This window comes from Aythya fuligula, chromosome 2 (assembly GCF_009819795.1).
Source record: "Aythya fuligula isolate bAytFul2 chromosome 2, bAytFul2.pri, whole genome shotgun sequence".
NCBI lineage: Eukaryota > Metazoa > Chordata > Aves > Anseriformes > Anatidae > Aythya > Aythya fuligula.
The window spans coordinates 122,150,966-122,163,965 of record NC_045560.1 but is presented as its reverse complement, the minus strand read 5'-3'; the positions used below and the strand labels follow the sequence as shown (position 1 = coordinate 122,163,965).

General features: G+C 34.9%; 1 protein-coding gene across 3 annotated transcripts in view; it reads right to left on the bottom strand.

The window, feature by feature from the left end:
• NKAIN3 (sodium/potassium transporting ATPase interacting 3) overlaps nucleotides 1-13,000 on the bottom strand; it is a 374,764-nt gene that overhangs the window by 176,237 nt on the left and 185,527 nt on the right. For all 3 annotated transcript variants that reach the window (XM_032181235.1, XM_032181232.1, XM_032181233.1), the window contains exon 3: nucleotides 7,719-7,799. In XM_032181235.1, the coding sequence (XP_032037126.1) occupies nucleotides 7,719-7,799 (81 nt within the window). The remainder of the gene's footprint in view (nucleotides 1-7,718; nucleotides 7,800-13,000) is intronic.

Below are 13,000 nucleotides of genomic sequence, written 5' to 3'. Positions count from 1 at the left end.
CCAAAATGACCTTATGCTGAAACTGTGGCATCCAGCTATCTGCTATCTAAATTGTCCTTCTAAGAATAAGCATATATTTCATTAAAACTTACATGGTGTTGCAGCTTTACTCAGCACACAGAAACGGAATGAATAAAAAATGGCTTTGGTCATGTAAAATCTGGAACATCAAGAAACTTCCACAGTCTCTTCAGCTAAATAGAAGCCTTTGAGGCCAGTTGACTGTTCAAAATTCCAAACTGGATGAACTGATTTTAATACTAGAGTACTAACAGATTAATACTCTTCTGATATTCTCTCTCTCTCTTTTTTTTTTCTTTTTTTCTTTTTTTTTTTTTTTTAATATAGAACATATAAAATCTTGTTAAGCAGTCTGCAGGTAGCATTCCTTTGATTTATTTTAATAACACCAGCACAGATGTGTAGTTTTTCCTTTTTTTTTTTGTCTTTTTTTTTTTTTTTTTTTTTCTGGATGAGAAGTGTAAACTGTTAATAAAAACATAATACTTTTTACCACAGCTTCACTATTATGATTCACAGTTCATGGCAGATAGTATGCTAACTTTTAATGGAAACAATCATTGTATTCTAAACAGAAACTATATGCAGCAGTAGAAACTGCATGTAGTACCAACGTCAATATAACAGAACATCAGAAAATATTGTTTGTAAATACTGTGGAAAGGCACACCACCAATATATTGAATTCATGATTAACGGTATCTGAGGCAAGATCATGGTTATTATTTTGAAGCTCTGAAATGTTTTTGTTCAGCATTACACTGCATAACATCACAGTAAATTGGATTCCAGGTTTACTGCCAAAATAATTAAAAATTCAAAAGGTTGTTCTTAGAACAGAACATTATGGAAAAATATTAAATACAGATGAACCTGGATATTATTTCTCTTTATTATGAAAAAGCAGCACGATGGGAGGAGTAACATGCATAAAGAAGGTCATATTAGAACATTATGCTGTAGCAAACACATTTCAGTGGAATCTCTACTGTAAGAAAGGGAAATATAATAATAACAATAATAAAAAGAGAGGCAGGTGTTTCTTAACACATCCTTTTGTTGTTGTTGTTAATTATGAGAGCTGGTTCAAAGAAAGAGTGAAAGCTGAGATAAATTTGTTTGCACAAGGCAAGCATTGAAATGTGTATACTGGGCCCAGTTTTCCGTGTCTTACTATAAGTTTAATTCTATTTACTGAAGTGGTGTTTAATTAGCATTCCTCATTTCTCCATACCAGAAAACACTCTGGAACATAACTTTAAAAACAGTAATTCCTTAAACTCTTTTAGAATAACAAAGTCAGGAAAGTAGGAGGAAGTAAGAGGGTCCAAACTTCAAGGAAATGAAAACTTTCCTTTCTTCAGGTTTAATTTCTGCTAATTGAGTTTTATTCAAATACACACTAAGAAGAGATTATATTTAACTACTGCTATAAAACTAGTTATCTGTAACAACTAGAAATTGCAAAATGCCTCCAGCTACATCCACTGCTTTAGTGTGATCCGTTATTGCAGATATCACAGTTAGTAGCAGTTGATGGCATCAGCTGAAACAAATGGATCTATAGGAGCATGAAGAATAAGAATAATGGATACGTAGCCTCCCAAGGCCTAAGAGACACTGACCTAAAGCAATTGATAGTAGTCATAGGTGTGTGGGAAGAAATTCTCAGCTGAGTTGTACATGACTATGTACCATGTCCAAAAGGAAAGAAATACACCGTTACTGGTATTAAATTCTCTTTGGTGAAGGATGCGTTGTGAATGGCAATGATTTGTGTTCAATTAAAAATCCATCAAAAGAACTGAGAGAACATGAGTCTTGTGTTTAACAGATGCCTAGTGTCTGTCAGGAGTGAACAGCAGCGACAGCATCGCCTCCCACTTGGTGTCACACAGCTGAACACCAACATCCCATCCATGCATGTACAAGAACTGCCATCAGCCGCCTTGAAGCCTCCATTGGGTTTCCCCATTTTCTGTGTCCCTACACATCTGCTGAGGGAAAAAGCCAGAGACACCCCAAGATCCTCAGCTGGAACACCACTCCCGCTGAAGTTAATACAATTCTCAGTTAGTTGAAGAGGAGGTTTTCCATTTTCATAATCTATTCACTTTTTCATATGTAACACTCATACCTCAAACCATCCATGGATATTACCTTGGAATTTTACCGTGACAGAGGCTTATTTCTATAGATTAAAAATAGCAAGGAGGAAGAGTTACCTTGATCATCACAGATAGCTATTCCTTTACTTAATTCTTCACAGTATCTAGTGATGAAGAGTTACAACAGTGTTAGACCTTATTCAGTGCACTTAGTACTAGAAAGCTCCTCCTAGCCTCCAGACAAGTATTTGTCACATGTTCAAAAAGTTATTTGTTGACTTTCTTCTGAGTAGATCTAAAAAATGAACACTTGCCTCCATATAAAAATCATTTACAGTTGAGTAGATGTGTTATGCCCTGCCAGGAAATCCTTTCCACTCTCCTTGCTGATTTTCTATATAGGCTTTATTTATTTATTTTATTTTATTATTTTATTTTTTAAGTTTAGCACTTCTTCCTCTCCTAAAGATGCTGCCAACTTTATTCAAATGTTTCTCAGAGTGGGCTATGTCATTGAGCTAATTTTGATGCTAACTACACCAAAATAATTGCCTTAATTTTCTCATTTATACCTGCATGTTAGAATGAGAATGACTTTTTTTCATGTTGTTAGCCAACATATTTTGTATTGTAGCAGCCAACATGGCTTCACTAAGGGTAGATCTTGCCTAACAAATCTGGTGGCCTTCTAAGATGGGGTTACAACACTGGTAGATAGGGGAGGAGCAACTGACATCATGACAACCAACTACCTGGACTTGTGCAAAGCATTTGACGCTGTCCCCCATGATATCTTTGTCTCTAAATTGGAGAGATGGGGATTTGAGGGACAGACCACTCAGTGGGTAAGGAATTGGCTGGATGGTTGCACTCAGAGAGTTGTGGTAATGGCTCAATGTTGAAGAAAATGGGTGAAGAAAACACCCATCCCTGGAGGTGTTCAAGGCCAGGTTGGATGGGGCAAACTAACCTAATGGGTGGCATCCCCGCCTATGGCAGGTGGGTTAGAATTAGATGATCTTTAAGGTCCCTTCCAACTCACTGCTTAAGTTCCAACTTCCATTGCTTAAATTTAAGCAATGCTCCTGTTCTCATTTCACATTAAAAAAATAAAATAAAATAAATACCACGAGCCCCCAAACTTTACCTTTACATCTTTATTAATTAAAAAATGGCATTATTTTTGAGCTTAACTTGATCCATTTGAGATACTTAGATATAACTGTACAATAATTAAGAATTGACTGACATGCACCAAATGGAATAAAGAGGACTCCAGAAGTAGCCAGGATTAAGCGCACATGATTAGCTGATTAGCCCTTATTCTGATCTACAATACTTTGTTTAGAAAAGAGTATTAAGTCTCTATTCCCACAGCACTTTTGCTAAGTAATTTATTAGTCCATTTTTTCCTCAGAGGGAACAAATTAATTTTACCAGTTATAATTTTATCCACCAACTAAAGAGCTATATCAAAACTTAGTCCATATTTCTGTCTCTAGTTTAATAAAGTTGGCTGGGAGCCTCAGACACACTGATATAAATAAATATTACTAGAAAATAAATGTGAAAAAGATTGTTTTATTAATTAGCATATGCAAAATTTCCACTGGCTTCAGTGTGTGTAGTATCACAGACACATTAAAGAAGTCACATTGACCTCAATTCGACTTCAGAAATTAAGGACCGGATAATAAACGTAAGCTGTTTTAGAAGCAGTTTCCTACTGAATATGTGAGTGTGTGCCATGGAAATCTTTGCTCAAAAGCAGCACTAGACATAGCTAACAGACAGCTCAACCTTGAAAGCTGAACTTAAAGTAACCTAGATTTAGGCAAAGTTCATGCTTAAGAAGCATGCTACAGAAAAACAGCGAAGAACAGATGGAAACATCATAGAATAAGAAACTAGCTGATCAACATTGCCCAGTTGGTAAGGCAAGGCATATAAAACAGGAAAGGAATATGCAGCCCTGGAGTGCTGCCATACATTTACAGGATAAAGGGTAGTAACATGTGTGAGCAAATGTCACAGTAACCCACAATAAATCTAGTAGGAGAAAAATGGTCTACCAAAAAGTACCAGTTAGCAGATCAAATGATAAATACAAATAAACACAACTATTTTCATACTTGTTCTGAAATACTAGTGGGAGGTAAATGATAGAAATATTAACTCTGAAAACTAAATAAATTAGGCATCCTTTGTAAAGTAAAAAGTACATTAAAGAATGTACTGCTAGGGATAGAAGGCTGACTTATATAAGATAGATTATGTCTAGTCCATATATAAGAACATATAAAATTTCAAAAGGACAACTTCTGGTACTGGTAAGATTCAATTGAAGTTTATTTTCAAATGTGTTTTAGGGAATGTTTTGTTTGCCTCTTAATTCTTGAGATTTTTCTTTATGTCTGTATATCTAAGATTGTCCATACTCTCAAATGCAGCAATTAGAACAGTTTCATTTCAAGACATAGAATAAGATCCAAACAACTAATGAGCTCCACGACTAAAAGGTGTGTGGATGTAGCAATCTGTCATCCTGCTGTGGAGGATTAAAAGGTCATGTTATAACAACAGCTTTGTTTCTGTCACACAGGGTGGTTTACACTAAAAATTATTCTTTCAGTTTCAAAAAAGCAGTAAATGAAAAATATAGGCAATTTTCATTTTTTCACAGGGACAGTTTTTTCACTGGTAGGCAAATAGAGAGCTGGTGGGATTGTACTGCTAAAATGAGAAATAAAAGACAAGTAAAAATCTAAATTAATACAAACAAAGAATTAACTATTCTATTTCTGATCAAATAATATTTATTTAGCCCTGAAAGAAAATATTAATGTTTTATTTGCAATTCTGTAACAGAAGTGAGAAATGATCTTGACTTTACACTGTCTATAGGATAGTTAAAGATGAGCCCTTTACTCATTAGATTTGTGCTTAAACCACTCCAGCTGGTGGAAAGCCAAGTTTATTCCCCTTCCACACACAAGAAGATTGGAATCCATATCATTAATTTCTCAGGAGATTTCCCTGATTACCACGTTGTAGTTATTGTGGGATGAGCTGCTTTTGGTTTCTTCTGCACAACTCTCCTTCTTTATATTTATAATTCCTGTTTATAATACCATATTAATTGAGTATTAATTAACTGAGACCTAAGTTAATTCCTTGACCACAAGAGGTCCTATAGCCCCAGATTACATATGTATATAGACTATAGACTCAGGTTTTAATAATCTCTCACAAGATTATTAAAAACAAAAACTTAAATGGGCTTTTGGGTCAAAATATTTGGGTATTTGTGAAATTGAATTCTTTTGGCAAAGGTGAAATATGTTTGAAAAACATGAAATGTGTTTTCACTGGTATATTATGTATTTCAAAAATACATAAACTTTCCAGGAAACTCTTAAGAAAAAGCACCATACTTTGCTGAAAGAATAGAAAAGTTCAAGCCACTTCTGTGGTGTTTGACAATGAGAGAATGGATGACAGTTTTCATCACTCTTTATCAACAAAAGTTTAAGTATCTATTATATGTGTCTACATATATATATATATACAGTCACACACAGACTTAAAATTAAAATCAAGCTGTTCTTTTAATAAATAAATAATCACTTTATCTTTCTGGAAAATACGAACAGTATGCATTGTAACTGAAAGATAAATGTTTTCTTTAAACCCTCACAGCAAAGAATGGGTATAAATTAGCTAAGTCCTTCTTACTCAAATTTTCCATTACATTTAGTGGAATTTCTTGGCACAATTTACAAAAAATTCTGGATTTTATTATTACTAGCTTGGTCCTGATGCCAGTGCTACAATGTAATGTGTGATGTAATTTGTTCAGGAGCAGTTAAATTCCATGAGGATAATTTTGTGTGTACCACCTTGAAATCACTTTTCAAACATTGTAATTATAAATGACAAAATAAAAATTCCACCAAAAAGATCAATCAAAATAAATAGTAATAAAAGAGATTTTTCTTAATTACTGAGTGATATTTGTACTACATCTCTGCATTTTGTTTTGTCATATATATTAAATAAAAAGGCCTAAAAGTGAAGCATATTGGTGAAACTGGAAGATAAAGGATTTCTATTTATTTCTACTGTTTTATATTGGTAAGGACACAATCAGAATTATTTGCAATCTATGTAAAGGCAACTCTGATTTTCACAAATTTAGGGGTCACACTACAAGTTTCACGTCCAAGGCATTTAGATAAAAAATACTAGCAATCTTTAAAAAAATATAATAGTCCCTATAATAACAGTCATCAACGAACTGAAAAAAAATGCAAACTATGTGTACAGCAAAATGAAAAAGAACAATTACTTTAGGCATTCATCACTTCTGTGTACACAATAGATTTTTAAGTCAAAACATGCCAATACAATAAGTTATTTTGATCTATGAAGTGCACTAATCTCCCCATCAAGTCTATGACTCCGAGCAAACTAAATCACATTTGCAGAAAAAATAAGCTGTTTTAGTTTTTCATTACAAAGTTTTATCACCAAAAGAAGCTTTCGTTGAAAGCTTTAATTTTAATAGATTTTTTTTTTTTTTTCTGAGTAAATTAAATTTTATTTCTTATTAAATTGGTTTCACCGTTTTTTTATTTGTTGTCAACCGAAAGCCATGAGTTTTAATGATGAACCCAGAAAATCACATAGCTCACAAACATTGCTATCTGAACTGAGTGGAGTTCAGAATTCTTTAAAAGCATTGCATGAATCAACAGTAGCATAATCTATATCATTAAATCCACAGCTAGTATCAGGGACATTTATTCTATTAATTCCAGGATCCACTTGTGCTATTGGCATACTGTGCCTACAAACGTTTAAATATGAATGTGGTAAACAGAGATTAATTTAATTTCTGTCTAACAATAGAATAAAAATCATCAGACACTGTATGGAACTCACTGTAGATACAATGCTAAATATAACCTACACTAACATAAGCACTCTGTTTTATGAATGCAATACATATCCTGGTAATTCCAGCAAATACTTCTGCTCTAATCAGAGGTTTGAATAGAGAATCAATGGCCTAGAGCATTAAGTGCCGTGTAAAGGAAAGTTTTATTCAGATGTGAAAAAAGTCATCCTTTGCCTTTTTTTTTTTTTTTTTTTTTAAAGAAAAGAATTAACATTCTCACTGTAAGACCAATTTGCTCTACAAGTTACTACATTAACCTTCTTCGTAATTTTCTTTAGCTGCTTTCAAAGCAGCCTGAGAAATTCAGATACGTTTTCCACTTACGCTTGGAAATTCACCCAAAATGGCATTGTCTGTTTTTCAAGAATCAAAAAGAACTTTAAAGTTTCTACTGAATAACATAATTTTTCTTCAGATGGTGCTTCAGAAGGCAACTGTAGTTTAGATTCATTGCATTTATGTACTTCAAAACCATGATTATTTACTATCATATACAAGTTCAAACACTGAAGATCAGATTGTATGCTCAAACAGCCACATTTTTCCTCTATGGTTCCAGCCTTCTAAAATCCATGAGTTCTGTAGTTAAAACACCCTCCCATAAACCTAAAGAATGATAAGAGACCTACCTTGGAAAGTCCGCCTACTTCCAAATAGAAGCAGATAATGAAAACATTCCAGGTGACCCACAGGGCAGTCCACACCGTGTACTAAACACAAAGCCGGATGAAAGCAAAAAGACAGAAAAATAAAACGTGAAGATGAAAGAACTTTATACTGAGCAAATCAATAATAAAATACTGATATCAATAAGCATTGTTCTTCTGGGAACAGTCAAGGGCAGAGTTCAGAAAAGGAGTTTTCCCTGCACAAGTCCCCTAAGAATCACAGGAAATTACAAATCCAATACTCTTTGCTGTTCTAAATACATACTAATAAAACAGATTTATTCTTTACAGTTTTACACTACTCTACTGGTACCAATTAAAACCAAAATGCTGACTTTTGGGACAACTGTGAGTCATTTGTAAAACATGACTTAGCACTGTTAATGCACATTTCAGAATAGTATAGTAATTTAAATGCTCCATATTCTACAAAATATTATGAAGAAAGATACAAGGAAAAACAAAATGTCAAAGAAAACAGAAAATCTATTGATCTGATATTTAGAACTTGCTAGAAAACAAAAAGGAGAAAGGTTAGGATATTTTTTAAGAGTCTTTAAGTAAAAGATATTTTAATTAGATCATTATTTCAGCTGATTGTGTCTGGCTCATTAGTTCTCCAACCCTTGTGGCTGTGAACATGATTCTACAATGCACCCTTACTGGATGAATGTATCTACATCACTTCTGGGTTCTCCAGTGCTTTCCTCTAGTGCAAGAATGACCCTATACTCCACCCACAGCATGTATGGGAGATTAATTTGTCTGTCTTAAATCATCTTTTGCATTTTAATTGTCAGCATAATTGACTGGCACTGTTTCCTTATGCTGTTTATCTATATATGACAGTAAAACTATGCATAATTAACTATCCAAACGGCTCAGCTCAGAAGCATTTATGTCTGACTAGTCAAGTGCATACCCAACCATGCTGGGGCTACACCCACATAAAAATATAACGAGCAGTGGCAGCACAACTTTACATGTATGTGCTTATAACCTTCACAATGGAGAACTGCTGCTAAATAGCTTTGCAAGTCTACTTAGCTGTGACCAGGTGAGGTTAATATGCTATTGTTTTGCTTCAATGCACTCAGAAAAACTTAACACCCTAATCTGCACTATGCTAGATCCTGTTTCCATTCCAGGCACATTGTCAGCTTGGCTTTGTTGGGCAGGTTTCAGTTATGTTCTCCTCCTCCTTCCTCTTCCTATGGCATACAATGATAGGTTCAGCTGAAGAGGGCTGAAGTTTTCCACTCTTTGATTACACGAGAATATAACAGTTTCTGTATGCAGGTTAGCTGGTTTAATTTATTTTCTTTATGTAGTAATTAGGATGTTTGGAGATGTCTATGACATAAGAAGTAGATCATTAATAGACAAAATGAAAGTAACACTCCTGGCCCATTTCTGCTGGCTTCCAGAGAAGGGCAGGGTGGCAAACTAAGGGCTGTGTTATAAATTAGACAAAGCAGCTGTGGACTGTGAACAATATAAGGTCTATTCAGAAGATTAACTTAGAAGAGGATATCACAGTTTTTTCTGTTTGCTGACTTTGTAGTAACTCACCACAAACTCTTGATTTTCCATCGTATGTCCTAAGAACATCAGGTGCAGAGTGCTCAAAATTAATGAATCCTTAATACAATGCCAGCTGCTGGAATTTCAGTCTTATTAAGGCACAGCTGCTCATATACAGCAGATTTCTGAATATTGAGGAGAATTCCACTTTTTAAGAAAGATTTTTTCATTTGTCAATGAATGAATTTTATCATCATAATAAAAATAGGAAACATATTTGATCTGCAGGCCATGCCAAATCTGTTAAGGGTCTCGTTCTGTTACATGGGTGCAATTCTATGGGCAATTATAAACCACACAGGCAAAACCTATCTGTTTTACAAAGTCAGGACCTGCTCAGTTACATATCCACTTGACAAATACTGAAGGAGAAGTGATGATTCAAAACCAATGTGTACCTTGAAACCCAGCTATTGTGTAAGAAAGTGGCTCCTCCAACACTCACTGAAGAGCAGGAATATAAATATAGGCTCTGTATTGGTTAAGTACATGTTACATAATTACATATTCAGTAATAAGTCCTACTTAATTTTTATAAGTAAGAAAATTATTCTTCACACTTAAAAACACAGCTTTTTGATCTTGCAAGTAGCATATTTTTTCCTTGTATAGCATCATAGATGCTTAAGGAAGACTGCATTAATAGAAAACTTTAAAGAAAACAAAAGCAAGAAAGCAAAATGAGGAAATAGAATTCTAGCTATACATGCTATATTAGTTTTCCTTTTCGTGGCTGTGTAATACAATGCAAACATCAATTAAATCATTATATATATATATTTTTATTTTAGAGGATCCTACCTTACTCACTCACTGAACAGCTAACTTAACACTTTGTTTCTCTTTGTCACTCAGACCCTGCTGTGAAGACAGAATATTAATTTCCTCATGAGGTTTTCTAAGATGCTCATCGCTGTAATGTTAGAACTGCACAAACATTAACTAATTTATTTTATGTTATAAGGGAATGCTACAGCTCTCAGAATGCAAATGATGTTCTGATACATGCAGAGATTACATTCAGAAGTACTCGTACATTATAGGCATCCAATTTGAGATGCTTAAGACTTTGTTTTTCAGAACACTTGGGTTTATACAGAACTTTACAATCTCAGTGTTCAGCTCCCAGAGGCTGAGTGCTCAGCATGTGTGCAAATCAGACCACAAAGTCTCCAGTCAAGAACCCAGAACACAAGGGGAAAACAAAGCATGCAAGAAGTTTGGTTTGAGTGACTTGCCTTGTGTCAAAAAAGGTTTCACTGGTTGAGAGCAGAGAAAAAATTCAGCTACCCATAACTGCCTTCATAGCAAAAGCAGTCCTTTATTCCTGCAGTTTCATTGTTCCCATGTCTTTTGTTTTCTGCAAATCAAATTTGTATTCTATAGCTTTCATCACCAGAAAACTGCAAAATGTCTGTCCTTTCTATTGAAAGTGAGGTGTCACTATGAAAATATTGGTATGCATCCATGCAGCTCAAAACTGAAAATATATAAAAGGATACCATTAAGATTGTACATTAATAATAGTTTTCCTTAGCTTTTTTTTTTTTTTTTTTTTTGTGTGTGTTCACAAAAATTTATAATACTTTCTGAGCATTAAGTGTATGTGTGTAATTTTTTATGTATATACACTTTCAAAGTTTAAAACAACAACTTGTAATAATATTCCATGATGTGGTATCACACTTAACACCTGCTTAGGTCACTAAAAGAGGAATACCTTATAGATCCATTACAAAAAACTGTGCTTTGAACTAGTGGAAAAATTGACTACAGTGATGGTTTGTTCTCCTCTGTGTGATGGGACAACAGGCACAGGAGCATGTCATGTGAAGTGTCAGACAGTTGCTCTCAGTGGAGGAGTGGTCAGCCTGAAACATCAGGTCCAACCTGATCCACAGGGTTAATTTCTCTCCCAAGACACTTAAGTTAATCTGTTCACGACCTGAGCTGCCATTCAACCTCTCCTGCCCCATGTCCTGAACACTACCCAGGTGATCCTGCTGTTTCTGCACACTCTCATCCTACCCACATCCAGCCTCTCCTGCCCCAGTTCTTTGGCCAGCCCCATTCAGTTTCTGCCAGGCCCATCTGGTCTAATGCTCAGCATCAAAATCCTTCCTGTATCTGTCATCATTTTCCACATAAATTGAAGTAATAGGGGAAGCTGTGTTTTATTTTATTTTATTTTATTTTTTTATTTTATACTCCACATCATGCACTACCTAAAGGTAATGTGGATATTATCACCTAACAGGTGCCTTCTGCTGAAAAGAAGCTAGGACATTGGTGATAACCTCTGCTGATTTCTCCCCAGAATGCACTGTATGTTTTCTTACTTTTGGACTTTTGCCCTAGGAATGTTTGGGGTGAGGTAGTATTTGGTGTCCTGTAAGTTATGCAGAGAGTGTACTCCCTAAACATCACAGGTTAAATTAGTATTCATCCCAGGAGGTTCCTTTCAGATCCCTTCTTAACGCCAGGCTCCTTGTAACAGGATGCCTCTTGTGCCTCTACAGGTCACTTGCACACTGAAAGTGTTGCAGGGACACCTTTCGTACACCAGTGAAATATAACCACTTCCAGAGTTAAACCATTGCAATTGGATGGGAACAATGTCACAAATAGAAAGGGTTAAGGACAGTTGTGAAGAATGGCTTGTTAAATTGAAAGATAAGAGAGAAAAGGGAAATGTCTAAGTCTGAATATTACAAGGGTTGTGGGACAACTTTAGCTTTAATGAATAATCTCAGCACCTCTTCTGATGTAGTGTCTTGGCATTAGCAGAAATAAATGTTGGCTCAGAGATGCTTCAAGGGAAAGGCAGCAACTACTGAATCATCAGATCTTCTTCTATTAGGTACCTGGCTATGCCTCAGAGGCACCAGTACTTACACAGCCCTCCTTAGCTGTATTTGTGGATGACGAGGAAAGTGGCATAAATCAACATGATGGAACAGTAACAACTCAGGACTTACAGAAAGGGTATTCAAGGAATAATTCCGGTTATCTAAATATTTCACGTGTTTTGAAACAGCAAGTCTTTGTACAGCATTTGTTTGAATACTGTGTAAAGCAGTCTTGTATACTGTCCAGCCTTTTTTTTTTTTTAGAGAAACTGCTTTTTCAGGTGTACAGATTGCCTATATATAATATTATTTATTGGAATAAATTACAGCAAGTAAAGAAGAGATTTATTCTTTCTATTCCCCCTATATGAGTGCATTATTTTCATCTCTCACTGTTCATTAATACATTCATGTTCAGCTTTGGGCCAGGTTTGTGCAATTTAATCTATATGACTCATAGTTCGGAAAGCTTTTGAAGTCCCATATCAGAAATAGAAAGAGGGAAAAAAAGACAACTTTAACAAGTATCCTATCATCATCTTTAATCAATTTTAACAGCTTGAAAATCTTGCTGGTGATAGCAAGTTCTATCAAAAAAAGGAAAAGCATGCATAGGGAAACAGATCACAGCAAAGCTCTGGAGCTGTGTGACCAGTGTATTACACTGTAGTTAGAATTCAGATTTAACTGTTTTTTTTTCTTCTTTGCAAATGTTTGTTGTGTAAATTTCAGATGAGCCAATATGGGAAAATTAAGAATCGGCTCAGCATTTTTATGTCTCCTGGGAACGTTCAACTGATTTAATTCAGC